The sequence below is a fragment of the Camelina sativa genome, chromosome 19 (genome assembly GCF_000633955.1).
Source record: "Camelina sativa cultivar DH55 chromosome 19, Cs, whole genome shotgun sequence".
Lineage (NCBI taxonomy): Eukaryota > Viridiplantae > Streptophyta > Magnoliopsida > Brassicales > Brassicaceae > Camelina > Camelina sativa.
This window is the reverse complement of record NC_025703.1, coordinates 17,285,478-17,305,983: the sequence shown is the minus strand read 5'-3', so window position 1 is coordinate 17,305,983 and position 20,506 is coordinate 17,285,478. Positions and strand designations below refer to the sequence as shown.

At 35.3% G+C, this 20,506-nt stretch overlaps 3 protein-coding genes across 3 annotated transcripts; 1 reads left to right on the top strand and 2 right to left on the bottom strand.

Moving 5' to 3' along the window:
* Positions 11,096 to 11,473, top strand: LOC109131010 (putative defensin-like protein 238). Its single transcript, XM_019241277.1, has 2 exons — positions 11,096 to 11,162; positions 11,277 to 11,473. The coding sequence occupies exons 1-2, from the start codon at positions 11,096 to 11,098 to the stop codon at positions 11,471 to 11,473; spliced, it is 264 nt and encodes an 87-aa protein (XP_019096822.1).
* Positions 12,916 to 13,984, bottom strand: LOC104766587 (phospholipase A2-alpha-like). Its single transcript, XM_010490499.2, has 4 exons — positions 13,720 to 13,984; positions 13,549 to 13,591; positions 13,335 to 13,460; positions 12,916 to 13,223 (listed from the first exon to the last, which is right to left on the bottom strand). Exons 1-4 carry the CDS (start codon positions 13,951 to 13,953, stop codon positions 13,048 to 13,050), a joined length of 579 nt encoding a protein of 192 aa, XP_010488801.1. The 5' UTR covers positions 13,954 to 13,984; the 3' UTR covers positions 12,916 to 13,047.
* On the bottom strand, positions 17,618 to 19,528 carry LOC104766586 (xyloglucan endotransglucosylase/hydrolase protein 4-like). Its single transcript, XM_010490498.2, has 4 exons — positions 19,284 to 19,528; positions 18,895 to 18,995; positions 18,615 to 18,808; positions 17,618 to 18,193 (listed from the first exon to the last, which is right to left on the bottom strand). Exons 1-4 carry the CDS (start codon positions 19,477 to 19,479, stop codon positions 17,794 to 17,796), a joined length of 891 nt encoding a protein of 296 aa, XP_010488800.1. The 5' UTR covers positions 19,480 to 19,528; the 3' UTR covers positions 17,618 to 17,793.

Below are 20,506 nucleotides of genomic sequence, written 5' to 3'. Positions count from 1 at the left end.
ATAGATTTCCTTCTAGGTTGGTGTTCTTAATGCTGTCAACAGACCGAGAGGTTGAGATTAGATCTAGGGTGTTTTACCACCAAGAGGTGTAGATGAGATGCTTGAATCAGCCAATGCTAGAGGTTCACTTGCTCTGAGTAAGAGATTAGAGGAGTTAGGGTTTACTGACAATAATGAATCGATCTTAATGCTTGCTTGGTCATGTTTCTCCAACGAGAGTTGGGTAGGGAAGTGATCAAGGTTGATTGTTGCTAGTGCGAGAGTGTGGTGACAAAGTTTTAGAGATTCATTGTCTAGAAAATAATTGCTTTAGGCATGTAAGACATCTGTACTGGTCAAGAATACTTAGGATTCAATTACCCCATCCTTAGAAGCTTTCGTAATTTAATTGTTTGCATTTTCTTTCATTACTCGACCATTTACCCGATCGGGTACACGATAACCTGTATCGAGTAATACCTCAAGCTGTTCATATCCTAATTGCTTACTCGATCACCCCACACAATCTTGTACTCGATTGCGCATCGAGTGCTTAGGTCGTGTGGTTTCTTTGTTTATATTCTTGTCTTTCATTTATTCTAGGACTGTTAGATCAAAACCCTATCTGCTTGGCTTGACTTGTAACGTTCTGATCATATCCTTCCTGCTAGCAGTAGACAACCATTTGGATTGATAACCCTGTGTACTACAACTGCATAGGGAATTGATACCTTGGGTGAAAACTTGTCTATCAGTGCTAGACTGCTAGTCTTCATCACCGGTCTTCACTGTAAGTTCTTTTGTCTCTGCAAATGGATGTTTATTCTAGTTTCAGGAACAGTAAAGTATCATTCTCTTTTGTATAAGAGTAATAGATTCGCATGTCGTCCTTGAAACATAGATTTCAGGTTTCTTAAAACAATGTTTGTCATTTGTTTATTATGTGTTTTTGTTGATGTTTTGTATGAAAATATGTGTTTTTGTTGCTGATGGTTACTGAACTTTTAGATTAGTGTCTAATTCAAGTTGTATTGTCTAATATTGCCAATCGTAGATGGATTCAGATTCTTCTCAAGACAACAATGATTATTTGGGTGAAGAGATTGAAGGAGCCGATGGTCCACCAGTCTCGTCAATTGGAGGGAAACAAACAAGATCTCAAAAATCAAGTTCTACTTTGCCAGCCAAAGCAAGAAAATAGCCAGCTCACAGGTCATTCGTGTGGCAACATTTTGTTCAGAGGGATCAGGATGTTCCACTCAGCAATTTTCTGTACTGTGGCCAAGAGATAGGGTGTGATAGTGCAAAAAATGGAACAAGTGACATGAAGGGTCACCTTAGTAGGTGCAAGTTGTTTAAGAAGCATGAGGAGAGTGGTAGTCAGAAAGTGTTGACTAGTGATAGCAGTGGAGTTATGACAATAGTCAAGTATGATAAAGGTTTGTTTAGGAGATCTTTGAATGAGATGATAGTGCTTAATGAGCTACCTTTTGCATTTGTGGAATCAGAAGGGTTTAGAAGATTGTGCAGCAACAATCTCCCCATGTACACAGTTCATTGCAAGAAGAAAGCCACTTCTAATATTTATTGGATGTTTTTGAGTGAGAAAGCTGCTTTGAAAGAATTGTTTGGTCAGCAAAAGCAGAGAGTGTCTATGACAACCGATATATGGGTATCTCAAACCACTTCTTGTAGTTACATGGTGGTCACAGCTCACTAGATTGATAGAGATTGGAACTTTCAGAAGAAGATCATTAGCTTCAAGCCTGACACAGATCACAAAGGAGATACCATTTCATCACACTTGATTGGTTGTCTCGAAGAATGGGGAATTGAGAAAGTCTTCACGGTGACAGTTGATAATGAAAAAGCGAATGATAAAGCTCTAGGGTTGTTCACAGATGCTTTGATGATGAAAGGACCTGATGCATTAGTTAGAAATGGTGATTATCTTCACATGAGGTGTTGTGCTCACACTTTAAATTTGATTGTCAAAGATGGTTTAGCTAAAGCGAATTAGAGTATAATGGCAATCCGGAATGCAATCAAGTATGTGAGGTGATCAGGTGATAGATTCAAATCTTTATTGTTGAGAGTTGAGACTGGAAATGTTAGTAGAGGAAGCGTGTGTCTTGATTTTGCCACTAGGTGGAATTCCACCTATCTTATGCTCACAGCCGCAATCAAGTTCAGAGTTGCGTTTGAGAAGATGTTGGTTGAGGATAAGCTGTACAATGAGTATTTCATGGAGAAAGAAGATAGTGGAGAGGTGGAGATGAAGGAGAGAAACGTCTTGGTCCTCCAACTTTTGCTAATTGGGATGAAGTGTAAAGGTTAGTTAAATTTCTGAGAATCTTTTTCAATTGCACATTAGCCTTTTCTGCAACAAGATCAGTGACATCTTCTGTTGCCTACAATGAGATCGTCGTTATCGAGAGAAATCTGATCAATCTAAGCTGCAATAGTGATTCACTCTTAAAGACAGAAGCAATGGTGATGCTGTCCAAGTTTGAGAAGTATTGGGATGGTCTTATCAACATGAATCCACTTGTGATCATTGCAAGTGTGTTTGATCCGAGGAACAAAATGCAATTTGTTAGTATTTGCTTCGACAAGCTTTATGGAAAATATAGTGTCAAAGCTACTCATCTCAGATCATCAATTAAGAGTGTGATGAAGAAGCTATATGAGGAGTATGCGTTGAAGCTTAGCCCCACCCCTTCTCAAGGTGAGAGTAGTAGTGCTGCCAGAAGTGATAATGGAGAATCAGTAGATGCAAGTGCTGCCATGTTTGATTTGTCAGATGATAATGCACTACAAGAAATTTGTGTATTCTTAGCACACGAAAAACGTTATTATCTCGTTTAGATAGCGATTTCGTAAACGATGTCTTTGCTGGTGCTATCTTAGAGGGAGCGCATACAATAGCGTTTTTTCCTATGCTATTATTTGTCATTTTATAATAGCGTCTTGTTATCGTTATATTAAAATTATTAGTAGCGCCTTTTATTTGTTATATTATAATTAATAGTAGCAAAATATTTGTACTATGGTTTTGTCAACCCTAGCTATATATTGTTGCTATAATATATTTTGCATTTTATATTTTATATATTTATATATATATATATATATATTAAACTTGGTCAAACAATATAAATTTAAATATAAACTTTCCATAGAAACTCCATAAAAACATATCAAGTCTTACAAATATTAATCCAAACCAAATCTTGTACAAAAACATCAACTACGCTACTCTACTCTAATCTATATCTAAATGCTCCTCTTCTTGCTTAATAGGTCACCAGCTGATCTCTACTTCTTCTTCCCGCACAATCCCACAACCACTTTGCTTTCCAACAGTACACAACCATTCTGGTTCTTTCTCCCTGTGAAACTCCACATGGTGCTTCACTACTGAAGACTTGTTCTTGCTGCAAATTAAGAAAGTATGACCCGAAATTTGGGAAGATTCTACTAGATCAAGCTGCAAATTTACACCAACTCAGTTGATAGGAATCAAAAAGAGAACGAAAACCAAAAACTGTAGATGAGTTCTCAAACCGAAGAGCTAACTTTGTATGGCAAATCTAGAAGTCTTTGGTAAAGACTCAAGCTTGGTGCTATTCCTTGCTCTCCTCACTTATCGAACTCTAGTGATTAAATAGCTAAATTCATGTTGAATCGTCCTTAACAGAAATAAACAACAGTCCTTGACAAATAAAGATTCAACCTTTTATAGTACCAAAACATTAAAACCCAAGTGAATATACCTTGTAAGCACCAACATAAGCATAAAACTCATTTCCGAGCATGTCCTGCAAGTGTTCATTCGTATAGAGACAATTAATTGTAGAATTAGAGTTGGAACAATCAAAGATAAATATAAGCAATGAAAAAGGCTTATACTTATTCCCTGGAATTTCACATGGAGAAAGAAACAAGACTAAAAAACATTTCAGATTTAAAACTTTCAAGATTCCATCTCAAACAAGCGTTCTCATGTTCAGATTTTACCTTCTCCCACCAAGGTTTGAGTTTAATGGTAGTATGTATATGTAGATATCATAAGTACGTTAGTTGTAATTTGAAAGAGAGTAACAAATAATATATCCCATCAGAAATCTCACCTGTATTTTGAAAAAGCATACTTGCTGCTTCTTTAGGTAGCAAGCTAGTTTAACGCAAACAGTTGTAGCAAAGTCTTGAAGTCCTCCAGTTTTAGTAGACCCATTCTTACTCAAGACCTGTCTTCTTATGGTCCTCACTCCTACATTTTCCCAACAAAGAGTCTTAACAAGTCAAAGATTAGAAGATACATAAACAAAGCATGTCCTAAAGCTCATCACGTAATCAGCTTCAACCTGCAACTAAACAACACAAATTAGGATAAGGCTTTGACTGGTGATACGGATCTCATTCTCGTTAATCATAGACTCAAGCTTCGGTTTATTGACTCTCTTGTATCTATCCATTTTACTTCAAAGTCAAAAGATACATCTTTTGGTAAGCTAGAGAATGACCCCCTACTCGACCAAGCACACGACCGAGCATGGGAAAGCACTCAACCAAGTGGCCAGCAATACTCCAGGAGGCGCTTGACCAAGCACTCGACCGAGCACTTGGTGGATCATGTGTAGCCATCCTTCTATTTTGTCTGCTAGCTAAAAGTAGGGCTTCCTTGTTTTCATATAAATAGACCTTGTACCTACAGCCGCACAGTCAGTCTCTTGTAGTCCTTTAGAGTCCTAGTGAGTCAGCTTTTAATCTATTTTTATTCTTATTGCATCATCTTACCTTTTAAACATTTTGTAATCCAGATATCTTCAGATCTATTGAGTATTTGCTTTCACTTTTTTGTATTAAGTTGTTCATCTCATCATTATCTATCTATCCATGTCTGTTTCATCATTTTCTGGATTTATGTTCTTGATCATGTTTGTTAGAGTTTGGTTTGTTTAGATTGTTTAAGCTTTGATTGTTATAGATCCCTTCTGGATTAGGTGTTTTCTATGTTATCTTTGTTCTGAGAAGTCAAGGATAGATCTGAGGTGTTTTATCATTCAAAAGATGTTTAAGATGTTTGATCAAACTAATACTGGAGGTTTTTGTGCCTAGCCTAAGAGATTAGTTGTCTAGGTTGGTTTGTGACAAAGAATGAATCTGGATTTTAATGCCTGTTTATCCATGTCTTAGCTAGTGAGAACTAAGTCTAGGAGTGTTTAAACCTGATTGCTATTGCCATGAGAGTGAATTAGTAAGTTTATGAGATCATTGTCTAAAGATAGCTTCTATGAGTTTTGTTAGACAATCTAGATAGGCCAGGCTTGATATCAACTCATTATTCCTATCTCTAAGATCTATTTTCTCCTTGTTTGTTCTCTGTTTAATCGCTTTGAATCGTTTTCTTTATTGTTTAGGTTGTTAGAATTGCATATGTTCTTCGTTTCATTCCACTTGACCACAATTCATATTGTGCTCGATCGAGTGCTAGCTCGAGTACAGTATGCTCTGCTTTGTTTATGTTCTGTTTCATTCCAGTTTGATTGCATTCACTTCTGCTTAGTAGTTTGCATTGTTCATGATTTGTTTATGCTTCTGTTTAGTAGTTTGCATTGTCAATGCTTTGTTTATGCTTTTGCTTAGTATAGTTATTGTATTTACTTAGTTTACTGCTCTGTTTTATAGCTTTGTCTTGCATTAGTTCATGTTTTAAGTTCTTACCATTCTACATTTCATATATGTTCATTAGGATTGTTAAAAAAATCCTCATCTTACAATTGGCTTAACTTGAATACATGTTCACATCATGACTGCTTGCATTTTCACTCTTTATGGTTTGACATCCTTTATGATGCAACTACATAAGGGTATTGAAACACCTTGCATAGCTCATCATTCATCATCTGCTCATTCATACTCATGTTTATTTGTCTGATTGCATCATTCATTCATTCATAAGTTACATAGCAGAAAAAGCATGTTTCAGTATGATGCGGAGTGATCGGAATCTACGGATGTTAGGTACTTGCATAGCTGAAGTACGTTCATATGAATTTGATTTGTTGATGCTTAGTTGGACCTGGCTTATATTTGTAGAAATTTTTGTAAGGAGTGAATTCTACGCCGGTTTTTTCGTCAGAATTATGGAATTTCGATGAGATCGTTTTCCGTGTGTCATGTGCGAGGGTTAGAAATCCCAGTGCAGTCGTTTCAGTTTGGCATTAGAGCATATATGGTTCTAGGATAGGTTGTTGGATGGAAATAGACATTGTCTAGGTCGTTTAGACGCGATAAGTTCTACGGAAAAACACAGAAGTGTTGAGATATTTGATCGAGAAGTGATCAGGTTGGAAAAAATTGCTTGGATGTTGTGATCCGAGAATGGTATTCTGAGAAGCTAAGTTGGGGACTTACTTCTTTGGGGTGGTTTTGAGTGTCACGAGATAACAAATCAGGAATTTGCAAGTGTGTCAGGAGGGGGTCTGAGGGTTTGGCCGGTGTGGGAGCCGGTATTGAAGTTATAGGTGGGACAACAGGTTTTTCTCAGGCCCAAAATGAACGTATTGCATAATTATTGACAAGGCTGTTGGTGAGGAATGTGGTCTAGTGTGTCATGAGAATATGTAGTTCTGAAAATCAAAAGTTCTATGAATAGTTAGAACTTGTCTATTTTCATAGGAGACATTGGTAAACACCCATAGTGGTTGGGATGTTTAGAGGTTGAAATAAAGAGTGGTCATGGTTGTGTTAATATTCCAATGAGGGAATATGGTGGTTAGTAGGACATTGGAATATTTTACGTGAACTACAGGACGCACAGGACGTAGTTCTGGTTAGGAGATGCTTATAAACGTTAAGACTTGTTTACTCTTAGGATGGTTGATGTACATATATTTTACCTTATCTTAGCATAGTTTATCCTTCTCTTTTGCATAGTTTAATAGCTAGTTTTGTCATTTTTGTGTAATTTAACCTCTGTTTGTGCATTAGAGTATAATATAAATTGCATACATAAGCAGGTGAATTGGACCTTATGGAGCATGGAAGTGAGCTGAGAAAGAAGAGAGGGCAACCAATGGAGCATATCAAGGTTGGAATAGAAGAAAGCCAAAATCTCGAGGCCACTCGACCATCACACTTGACCAGACACTTGACCAGACACTCGATTGTGTGGGAAGAGGGACTCGACTAAGTGAAGATCAGAAGAAGAAGCCACTCAACCATGCACTCGACCGTGCACATGGTCGAGCACTTCCAACCGCCTTAGTGTTTTGTCTGCTAGCTAAATCAGGGCTTCCTTCCCTCACTATATATACCCCTTGTACCTGTGGCCGCCCAACAAGTCAGAAAATATCTTTTTAGGAGTGAGAGAGAGTCAGCAAACCTAGTTTTCCCCCTTTTGAGATTTATTTATTACATCATTATCGACTTTTTCTTATCATTTCCCAGATTTTCAGAGTCTTTTAAACCTTATAACTTTTAATCTGCTGGGAATCTGAGTTTGCTTCTTTGTATTAAGTTGTAGATCTTTTCATTATCTTTCTAATCATGCATGTTTCATCATTTTCTGGGTTTGAGTTCTCCATCATGATTTGTAGATCTGAGTAGTGAACTAGGATCTTAGAGATAAGTTAGGCTGGTTGAGAGTTATGATTATCTAGACTGTTCAAGCTTGTTTGTTTATAAATCTCTTCGAGATCAGGAGTTCTCTATGCTATATTTGTTATGAGAAGTTTAAGATAATCTGAGGTGTTTTAGCATTCAACTAATGTTTAAGACGCTGGATAGACTAATACTAGAGATTAATGTGCATAGCCTAAGAGATTAGTTGTCTACGATGGTTTTTGACAAAGGATGATTTGGATCGTTAATGCATGTTTATTTATGTCTTAGATAGTGAGAACTAGGTCTAAGAGTGTTTAAACATGATTACTATTGTCATAAGAGTGGATTAGTAAGTATAAGAGATCATTGTCTAGAGATATCTCATATTGATTGAGTTTTGTTGAACAGTCTAGGTAGTTATAGCTTGATACCAGCCCATGAATCCCATCTCTAGGACCTTTTTTGTTTAGTGGTTGTCTGTTTCATTGGTTTTATCTGTTTTTGGTTCTGTTTAGTTTCATTATGGGTTGTTAAGTAGTCTTTGTTCTTCGTTTTAGCATCACTCGACCACACTCTTATTGAGCTCGGTCGAGTGCTTGGTTGAGCACCATCTGGCTTGCTTGCTTTACATTCTGTTTCATTCCTGATCCATTGCATTCATTTCTGTTTTGTTCAGTAGTTGTTATTGCATATTGAGTTGTTAGTTATCTTGTATCTAGTCTGTTCTTAGTAGTTCATCATTCTGCATTTCATTATTGTCATTAGGTTGTTAGTAACAAAATCATAATCATATCTGGCTTGAATTGAATGCATGTCCACATCCTGATTGTTTTCATTTCTCACTTTTTATGGTTTGACATCCTTTATGTTGCAACTACATAAGGGTATTGAAACACCTTTCACCTCATCAGACCATCAAAGCCTATGTCTGTATGTTTGTCATCATTCATTCATTCATAGGTTAAACATAGAAAAATACATGATTCAATGGTGGATCATGAACAACTCTTGAGGAGATGATTAGTTCTCCTGAGGGGATGGTGATTCCCCTAGATACTGATAGCTCGAGAGTTTGTGGCACTGAGAGTGGCAGAGGAGATGGTGGTTCTCCTATGGAGATGATTAATTCTCCTAAGGGGATGAATAGTTCCTCTGATACCGAGATTTCAAGGATTATAATCTGAGAGTGAGACAATATGACTTGATGACGGTGGTCTGAGAGTGAGAGTGGTATAGCTCGAAGGTGTTAACCTGAGACTAGATGAGTTGGGACCAAATATTGTCTAGGATGTGAGTATAAGCATAATGACTGGATGTTGACCTTAGAGGTTGATGGTGGTTCATTCTCGAGATTGTGTGGACCCGATAGTCAGGGTTATTGACTGAACCATTACGATGGTGGTGGGATGCGTCTTATGGATCAATGATGTTTCAGTTCGAGGACGAATAGATTGTTGAATGGGTAAAATTGTAACGCTCGTGAACCGAATTCCAGTTTTCAGTTCGAAACTGTCGAGTTTAAAGGTTGCATGGTTGGTTCGTCTTTGGTTTTAAGGGCAGTTTAGTGTGGTTTTGGAGGAAACCCTTGTGACACCCCGGTTCAGGGACATGCAGAGAGGTTTAAAGAATTGATTTGGCCACCTATGTCACCAAAGTGCATGTATCTTTTTGGTCAAGGGTTGAGAGAACTCCAGAGTTAAGCGTGCTTGAGCTGGAGTTGTCTCAGGATGGGTGACCTTTCGGGAAGTGTTTGTTGGAACTGTGCGAGTGAGAACAAAACACAAGGAAAGGTCATGTGGTGATTTGTAGGGATAGTAACAAGTCTTTAAAGCCTCCTAGACGTAGCAAACTGGCCGTCAGATATGGGTGGGATCACAGGCCTAGTGAGAGGACGTGAGCCCCATTAAGGAAGGTGAGCCCATGGACTGGGAGTGGACATGGGTCCACTAAGAGGTGGCGGTTGGGGCGTTACAATTGGTATCAGAGCCGAACCTAGATGAGTGTGGAGTCGAGTAGGCTCACACCATTGGGGGTGACGGTCTTGGTGCACAACAAAGACATTGTGATCTGTTAGTGGGGGTGAATTGTGACCGGTTTCAGGGACATGCAGAGAGGTTTAAAAGAATTGACCCATTAAAAAAGATGGGCCCATGGACTAGGAGTGGACATAGGGTCCACTAAGAGGTGGCGGTCGGGGTGTTACAACCCTAAACCTTCCCTATATTAGGAGAACTCCTCTTTGGTTTAAAGGTTTCTTCGAGAGCTGCCTCGTGCCCTAGAAGGAGAGAAGAGAGTTGTGGGTTCTCTCTTTGAAGGGATGAAAAAGGAGATGGTTTGGGGATTGACGGGAAAAGGAAGAAGGTCTTGGCGCGAGGGAGAAGAGGAGATCGAGCAGTGGGCTTGAGGAGGAGCTTCTCTTGTTGTTTGTCAAGGATGTTGGAGGAAGATATCTTGTGCTTTAGGCATTAGAGGAGGAGAAAAGGAGATTCATCTTCTTCATATGTGTTGGGAAGGATGGGAATACTTGTGGTGTATTGAGAGTGACAAGGAGGCTCTCTCATTTCTCTTATCTTGGTAAGTTGTGTTCTTTTGGTGTTAGATCAATTAGAGAATCGAAGGTTGTAACGGATTAGGGTTTTGTGGCGAAAAGAAGTTTGAAGGGAGGTTTTGATCATGGTTTCTAGGTTGGTGTTTTTCGACAACTACACTTATAGATGGACAGTGCGGACTAGTCTGGAATGGTTACTTCGAGACAACGTTTGGAGGATGAAATAAAGTATGATTTGGCTGAATTTGGTGGAGAGCTTCCTGGTGCTACAAGCTCCATATCCATAGGTGGGTTTGTGAACTGAATAGTTAGTTTGTTAATTAACCGGATGTTAATACGGAGGTTTTACACATACGTTTTGTTGCAAGATTTGGGCGTCGAGCGACACCATGGTGGTGTCGTTTGACACCAGCATTTTATTGTGTGTTTGGTCGTAGGATAACGGTTGGAGTTAGCGTTTTGTCAAGGGAGAATCGATAAAAGTGATGCCGAGGGCGTTTGTGTCTACCGACACTGGGAGGATATATTTATAAAGCTTAGTATTTGTTATGAAGTATGCATATTAGGAAGAAAAAAACATAAAACACACACATTTTAAAAAAAGTTAAAAATAGCAAATCCACAAAATTTAAGTGAAAATGACACATTCAAAAGGTTTAAGTGATAAAATGGCAAAATAAATAAAATCTCATTATCTTTTCTTCAATTATTTTTCCACAAGGAAGAAAATATTTTCTAAAAATAAAGCAAAATGAAGCACACCGATCTTTTGACTTGGCCCGGCCACATTTGCTTTTAATTTTTTTATCTTGTTTAGTAAAAATCTATTTTTAGTGTGTGTTGAGTATATTTATTGTGAGTGTATAGAAAGGACAAAATATATATATAACAATAACAAGATTAAGAGTAAAAACATAATGCAAGTAAAATAAACGTTTTTTGTTAGTTTTTCGAATCATGAAATCTATTACTTCATTTATAGTCTTATGTGTTTTTATGTTCATTGTTGTAAACCATGTTAAAGGTATTATACTATCGTTCATTTGATTTTAATTTGGTATTGATTATTTCTACTAAAAATGTTGAAGAAAATACAATTTTAAATTTAAACTTTATTTGTGTGGTTTACTAAAAATAGGACAAGGGAAACCAACAGGATGTCAAGTTGGACAAAGGTACCGTGGAAAATGTGGCGCTGACGGAACCAAGACGTGCCTAAACGATATGAAACTACTTAAACTGTTCAAAGCTAAGCGTTGCGATTGTAGCGAAATGCTTGGGAAATTTCAAGGCTGGCATTTCTGCACATGTTATAGTGGTCGTCCTGGTTGCTAAGTTTTACTAATAGATTTGAAACAATAATTATTGACTAATGACTAAGAAAGGAGTTACAAAAAAAAATTCTTTTAAAGTGTTTTTGGTGTTTATATAGTAAGCGATATATATATATATAGTTTTTCTTTAAATTTTAGTTATAAATTTATTCTATTAAAAGTAGATGGATTCATCATTCATAAAATAGTATGAGTGTCTCAATTAATTATTTTTCACTCCATTTTTTGGTTAACTTGAGGTATAATATTGGACAATTATAATTGAGTTGAAGTATTTTATCATCTCTTATGACTCTTTCTTCCATTTATCTAACTAACTGCTTGGAAAATTTTATTACTAAAAATACACACCCAATTGTTAAGTAAAAACTTACTGATGTTAGTGAAAACAATCGTTCACTTTGCTTTTTAGATACTTGTATTTTAAAAACATTAACAAATATAGAAATTACTCATGTTTAAAATGGATCCAATCAACCTTTAGGAGCTTTGGCTTTCCTTAATTTTTCCACAGCCAAAATATTTCCTTATTTCATTTTTTTAGCTGTAGAAAGCATTTTTTTTAAATCCCACAATTTTAAGATTTTCAAAATTTTAATTTTTACAACCAAATTATTTACCGCTACCGCCCCAAGGTCTACGGCTTAAAATCTAGAGTCAAGAATTTAAAGCTACAATTGTAACCAATCAGGCCCAAAGTCTATTAGTTGAGCCCAAGAGCCATAAGATTTATGAAATTCTTTGATCTTCTCTTCGCTGAGATGGAATCGATTATCACATATCTCTGAAGATAGCTAGCGGCAGATTTGTGATATGGTTATGGAAAAGGTTATTCCTCTGCCGCTAGATACTGTAGACCAGAGCGTGAACTATTAGTGAACTAAGAAGAAATTTATCTATATATATAATATATGATTTCATATAAATAACTTGAGTTAATAAAGTGATCAAATAAGAACTGACATATATAATTTAGTACATGAGAAAAATATATATAACCAGATGAAAAAATATACATTTACCCAATCAACCAAAGAAACTTTAGCAACAAGTTAAACAATAAGAAATGAACGCAAGTTTTGGAAGAACTTGGAAGTCATTAGCTGATCATCAGGTCTAACGTATCTTATTGCCTCATTTTCCTCTTATCATATTTACGGATAGATTTCATGAATCCGTCATTACAGTTGTCCTATAAACTATATTGCAATGGTTCGTATATAACCATTTGCAATTGCGTAGATATATAGCTTCAATTTAACAATCCCACCATGCAAGTAATGTAAGTAAATCTGTTTGGAGACCCAAAAAAAACCATTTGTTCACCTTGCCCGCTTATTCCTCCCGACCCTACTTCTGATCACGGACAGCTACACTATTCTTCTAACAAAGCCTTAGGCGTTTTACAAAAAAACTATAGTATATTTTATCAGACACAAGAAAGAAAGAAAAAGTACTACAGTATAGTATTATACTTAAGATTAGTTTTTTTTTCTTCGTAAAATGGATAAACTAGGAAAATATCTTGAGGGAAAGAAAACAAGAGAAACAATTAACTAGAAAAATATTATATAGTTAGGGTTTTTTGAAGACTCTGCCGGCGATAAGAGCAGCTTCCATGACAATGGAGATGACATCAATCACTTCATCAGCATCGCATTTGTTACCTTTGAACGTCGGTTGCTTCTTCTGGCTGAAATTGTTCATGCAGTTAATGAACTTCTGACTACACTCCTGGCTTAGATAGTCATCTACACATTAATAATAACATATATTATATAAGTTAAAAAAATGTAACACTTTATATATAGGTATAAGTGGGAGTAGAATTAGAAATAGAGAGAGTCGTTGGGGTTCGTTACTATTCTTGGATTGGACACAAGCATCATGGTTCATGCAACAAGAATCAAGACCATCACAAGGTCTTTCACCAGGACATCCACTGTAAAGTGGTCCACAATACTTGCCATACCTCAGAAATGGAGGCACTGTCCAATTTTACAGATTATAATCATGTCTCATGCATACATAAGCAAATTTTTCTTACAAAGAGAAGCAGCTTTGAGATTATGTTACCTGAACAGAACTCTGATTCACATTTCCGGCTACATTCTTTACTCTGCCAATACAAATCAAGATCATTATAAACCGGATCTAAACCAAAGGACATAGCAAGTACCAAAATTCCCGGTTTATACTAGAATATGAAAGCATCATACTGTATATGATCGGTTAAGTGTGACTGACCAAGGAAATGGAGGGATGTGTGAGCTGAACACCGACGTTAAGCGCAGAGACGGAGACAGAGAAGAAGAAAAGGAAAGAGAAAAGTATGATCGGAGCCGCCATAGTTGAACTGGAAAGCTCGGAAAGTGAGAAGAATATAACTTTGGTTTTGGTGAAAATGAAATGAGTAAGGAAGAAGGTAGAAGACGAAGAGCCTGTGACTCTCTCTTTGGCTTCTTCTATCTCGTGACTCATATGTTTGGTAATGGCACAATAATGAAGAGTTTTCATGTCAAAAGTCCCCAATTTTTTTTAGAAATCTCAAAACTGCCTTCCCCAAAAACAATTTCTTTTAGAATTATTTTTAATTTAAAAAGTATGCCTATTATCTTACTATCCTAACAAACATATAAATATTACATATATTATATGGGCTTTATCCACCCATCCAATATCTATGGGATCTAATCCACAAACATATAATTACTTATAATTTTTTTTAAAAAAAATTTAAAATCAAATAACTGCTACATTTTTTTTTCATCGTTCTCATCCATTATTTCTCAAACTATTATCTCAAAAACGATTTCGTGAAATTTGAAAAACTAGGTATTTTGTTATTGTGTTTGATTGGTAAGGAAGATGTGTCAAATTAACAAGCTTTGGAATTATAATTTGTGAATTCTAAGTTTATGTTCATATTTAAATTTCTGTGTAGTAATACTAGTATAACTAGGTAAAACTAGTGTGATTTTGAAATATTAATAAAACTTGGTAATACTTCGTTTTATGTTTATTGCAAGATTTCAACGATAACTACTCTCTAGCTACTCCAAAATGGCTAAAACAAGGTGGGAAAAAAGAGGACGAAGATTGCTCAAAGTTCATAGGTAGAAGATTCGCAAGCCCAAACAAACGAAGAGGTATTTTGTTATTGTGTTCGATTGATAAGGAAGATGAGTCCAAAAAACAAGCTTTGGGATTATAATTTGTGAATTATGGGTTTATGTTCATATTTGATTTTTCTGGGTAGTAATACTAGTATAACTAGGTAAAACTAGTGTGATTTTGAAATATTAATAGAACTTGATAATACTTTTTTTTATGTTTATTGCAAGATTTCAACGATAACTACTCGAAAATGGCTAAAACAAGGTGGGGAAAAAGAGGACGAAGATTGCTCAAAGTTCATAGGTAGAAGATTTGCAAGCCCAAACAAACAAAGAGGTAGAAGGAAGAGGTATTTTGCAAACGTCACGATGAAGAGAGATCGGTGGCACATACATCTAGAATCTCGCTCGGAGTGACTATGCAAACGAAGGGCTCATCGTTTCTTATTGCAGGAAGAAATAGGGAAACAAGTCCATAAATTCTGGGTTTATGCTCTTATTTGAATTTATGGATAGTAAAATAGTATAACTAGATAAAACTAGTGTATTGTCAGTTAAAATTGGGTAGTAAACCAGTTTTACAAGTTTTTTATTTATTTATACGATTAATCTACAATATTCAACTTCGTTTGGGAAAAAAAAAACAAATTTTGCAGAATGAAAATCTCTAGTAAAACTAGATAAAACTCATTCGTTTTGGTTAAGGAAAGATTCATGATTTGTTTGTTTTGGATCTCATTCAAATTGAATTTATGGGTTTTAGTAATACTGGTATATATAGGTATAACTATTATGTTTTTGTAATACTGATAAAACTAGATAAAAGTAGTCCGAATTTGTTGCAGAGAAAGAAAAAAAAACCACACGTGCAGCTGACAAAAAAACAAATAAAAAAAATATCTGAATTGTATTACCACGTGTGCAATATGTGTGTTAACACTTAGTGTTCACACATAGTTATACCAAGTATAATAGTTGTACCACAATTGCAAATAGTTCTACTTTTGAGGTTTTTCCATTTAATTAGTTTTACCCACTCTTAAAATTATATTTTTTAGTTTTATTGTTGATTAAAGTCTATCAACCTATAATTATGAGTTTGTTATGCATTCATATGTTTAAAATCTACAATTTTATAACTTTGTCATCCTAACTTGGTTATTATTTACAAAGTGACCTTAAAAGTATAAGGAAACACTTGTTTAGGTTCTTTCATCACAATTCAAAATTCATATATTTTTAAAATTTTCATTCTTAGTAAACATTTAAACATTACTTTTGACGTTTACTAGTACACACATTCTTATATTTTCTTTAAAATTATTTATGGATGTTCAACTTTCACTACGATTCAACAGTTAGATTCATTTCTTATCAACTAAATAGCGCAATCGACCCATAACCCATGGTAAAACACCCAATTTGCTAAGTATTTCAAGCAAAATCCAATTTAAATTTCCAAAATTAAAAACCTAACCCTATTTAATCAAGAATGTATTCTTATATTGAAGAACACACCTGCATTTTGAAGGAGAACGTGAACTAAAAAAAAAGTGAAAAACAGCAGGGATGGAGAGCTCCGGTGAAGAAATAGTGACGATGGAGACTGGAGAGCTCCAGTGAAAAAGGACGGACGATAACTGATGAAGAAAAGAAATCGTAATTGATTATTTTTTTAGAAAATAAAAAACAAAAAGATAAAAAAAGGAAGGGTAAAATAGTCTGCACATATTTCATTAAAAGAAAGAGTGATACAAAGAATAGAGAGGGAGATAGGAGATTTGCTAAAAAAAAATTAGGGATTTCTGAGATGATCCTCCAATAATGAATGTGATTCTACATATTTGCCCCTATCTAATCTAGTGACCCTTTCGTCGTCACATTTATTTAGTTTTCCTCACACGTAAATTAGTAAATCTTGACTCTCGAGCTACCAAAAACAATACAGCTCAAGCTCACCATTAAATATGATTATTGGTGGTTTCATTTCATTATACAGAATCGCTTAACCGGAGTAAAACCGGTTGGTGGAAGCTAATCATTATTGGTGGTTTACTTCTATTCCAACTTTCTTTATTTCTTTCTATATTATTTTTTGTCTTATTTTTTCCTATTGGAAAATGAGATACGTATAGTATCCAGATTTTCTATACATCCACATGGACGAATATCTATTTTACCTAACATCCTTGTATAATCATGCCATAAATAAATAAACATCTATAATCTCGGTGTTTCAAGTAAGTTTTTTATATGCCACAAAAAAAGCAATAGAACCAAAAAATGTAATAGTCTAGCGTAGTTGTTTTCGTTTCTTTTTGCAGGTTTATCCTGATTATATGATTTTCTTGTGTGTATTTTCAATGAAACGATACCTTCTTTATCGTCTCATTGTGGTCTTTATAAAGAAGACTTGGACAGAAAAAAAGGAGAAGAAGAACTATATAATATCAGAAGAGAGATCTCAAACAAAACAAAGAGACTTTATCTCCTCTTATATATGTTGTTGATTGATGTGATGATATTATGTTCAAGTATGTTATATGTTGTTAAGTTAAAAAATGGAAGAATGTAAAATCATAGACGATATATCAAAACATTTGCAAACTGATGATTTATTTGATAATTTTAAAGAAACAAACCGAGGATTAATGGGTTGTTCCAACACATCATTATAGTTAAATCATGTGTCGTCATTGAATTATTTTTTATCGTTTTCACGTAATAGAATATTCATAAAAACTAAATATTATAATTATGATTTATAGTTTAAAAATATGCGTAAATTTCAAATAAATTAAAGTAATTTGAAGTTTAGAAAACCACCCACATGTAAAGAAGGTAGGGACAAGATTCTGTTTATGCTTTAACAAAAGTTTCTATTTATGTATTTAGAGAATAAGGTGGCATGTCACGTTGTAATGGCTAATAAAAAACAGGATCATGTTATACCAAATGCACTTTTACCACGTTAAAGAATAAGACTTTCGAAGTCTGATAGATCATATCTAATCATAACTCATAAGAAACGTAGCTAAACAATAGATATATATGGATAATAATAAGTAATAACATAATAATTTAAGCCCAAACATAGCATAAACATCACAGGCCAACAAACAAGACATCAATTTCACTTGAACAGAAGCATAATTTAAATAATGATGATAGTAATGCCCCGATCCATTGAAGCCCTCAAGAATACTTATGCGTCTCTGTCCCTTTTACATTCCACTGGCATGGCCGGGAACCTAGTCCGGTCGGTACAATAGTTGTAGATGGTCCACTTCGAGCGGACCCATTTGAGACGACGCCATTGGTAAGCGTCAAGGTCACGAAATTCCTTTTGGTCCCACCACATGCGGCCTTGGGTGGCACAGTACTTAGCCTCCACAGAAGCTTGGCAACCATCAATGTGGAATCCTTTGTAGGATGCAATGAAAGGTGCATTGGCCCAATTGGTTTTTTCTAAACCGCCTCTCGTGGCCCAATCATCGGCGTTCCAAAGGCTCGAGTAAAGCTTCATCGGTTGGTTGAATGGGAAACGCACTCCTAGATCCTTGGAGTTCTTGAACGTTCGGATTGGTATGTTGTCAACAAAGAATCTGATAAAGAAAATCAAATGAATCGGTTTTAGTAAACCACACCGGTGTTGAAAACATGGCTCTCATAGTCTATTAATTTGAAAACCCCACAACAGAGACTAGTGAGGGACATAGGCTAGGCTCATTTAAACATTAGAAAAAAAAAAATGAAAAGCTGAAATGTGTTGAACTTTTTGACTCAAAAGTCTCTCTGTCTAAGATAATCTTACAAGACCCTACTACTTTTGATAAGATCAAGATTGGGCCACGCCCAAGGTTAAGAAAAAAAATACCAATAATTTGAAAATGCACCGAACAATGAAAAAAACAATAATAAACAGTAGTAGGACCATGTTAAATACTGACAACTTTTCACCATATAATAATATATACGAATAAAATGTGTAATGTAAGTAATGAGAGGATAGAGGTCAATTCATACACGATCTGGTACATGTTCCAGAGGATGGAGTAAGTGTGGTAAGCCTTAGATGGATCGAACCAGAGATAGATGCGTTGTTCTCTGTTTCCTTTTCCTCCTGTGAACACATTCGTCTGCAATATTGCTGGTTGTCCTGTCCTGTTCCCAAGAAACTCGAAGTCTATCTCGTCATGCTCGTTGTTGGTCGATGACAGCTTCACACATTCATACAAATTAATAATTAATTATTTTGAAGGTTGAGATCTGTGTATTAATTAGATTAGTAGTGAAAGAGACTCACATAGAAAGCTGTGACGACTCCAGCTGTGTCACCAGCCGGAAGCTTTATGTGCATACTGAAATGTCCAAACAAATATGACCCTTTTGATTGAAACCCTGTCCCTGTTATTTTTAAATACACAAGTAACAAAGTTAGTGAGTGAGTGTACCAAAGATCTTGGGGCCTAAGGTGAATGACAAAAACAAAATAGATGTTTTATACATTCTGCATAATAAATTTTAAATATTGTTTTGTAGGAATATTTACATAATCTAATGAAATGAAAATGTATTTTTGAAAGCAAGAAAAGTAGCACTTAAATATAAAGCTTTTGTGTATGTACCAAATAATTTTTTTAAAAGAACATCAAAGCATATTTTGTTCACTAGATTTTTGGTAATAGTAAGTACCAGTGTATTTGTCGAGGATGAGCTGAAGTTCGGAACCACCTCTGAACTGTTTCTGGTGGTCAAAAGCCCAAGTTGGGACGTAGTTACGGCCAAAGGGTACGTCAACAGCCTTGCGTGGAGGAATAGCCATCACCATTGTTGAAGTAGCCATCAGAAACAAAGCCATTAGAGCCCATGGAGATGAAGAAACTGCCATGGGTGTGTTTAGAAAGAGATAGAGAGAAAGATGATGATGATGGTGAGAGAAGCTAAAGGGGGTGTGGGTGGCTTTATATAAGGACGACTTGTTTCTTAGGAGGCTCTCTTATTTTTTACGATAATTATCATTTTTTTAATTATAATTTTCTTATTCAAGTTTCTCGGACCTTTCTATTTCATTTTTTTTTTAATTAAATTTTTTAACAATGGCTTCCAACTGTTATAGACATCATACGTACAGCTATACAGCTTTCACAATCAATTACTTATTTGAACTGTGAAATACATCTTTATGCATTGTTGGGTGAATAATGAATGTTGATGATTCAATTTTGTGGTGAGATTTTTCATTTTTGTTGCACAAAACTAAACAACTCTTCAATTTTATTTATGATGATAACTAAACAACTCTTTATAAATTGTCCCACTCTTTATATAAACATTTTACTTAATGGTATTTGGTACATAAATCAGACGAATGTTAGGGCATGGGCAATGGTGGACACTTGGTTTTGGTCCCCCAAGTTTGATAATATTATTATGAGAGTTTCTTATTTTTAATATGAGCATTGGTGTCTATTTGTATTTGATCCCCCGAATAAATTAATTATATTTTCAAAATTTAGAAATTTTATTCAACTTAAAAACAAAAACAAAAACATAAAACATAAAACATAAAAAGAAAAACAAACATTTTATTGAACTCATAGAAATTTTAAAATTAATCTTCATTATCTTGAAGATGTCCAAATTTAGTCCAAATATGCTCAATCAAATCATGTTTTAGTTGGTCATGGGCTTGTTTATCCCGAAGTCTTGTTTGGCGAGTAATCGTAGTGCCGATATTTGAACCCACACCGGCGGCACCAACGGTATATGTTTGATCCACATGTTCTCCTTGTTGAAATTCAGAAACAATGTTTCGGTAACTGTATGCATGGCGTTCATCTTCGACAATCATATTATGGAGTATTATGCATGATCTTATAACATTTGCCATTTTGTATTTATCCCATAAACGAGAT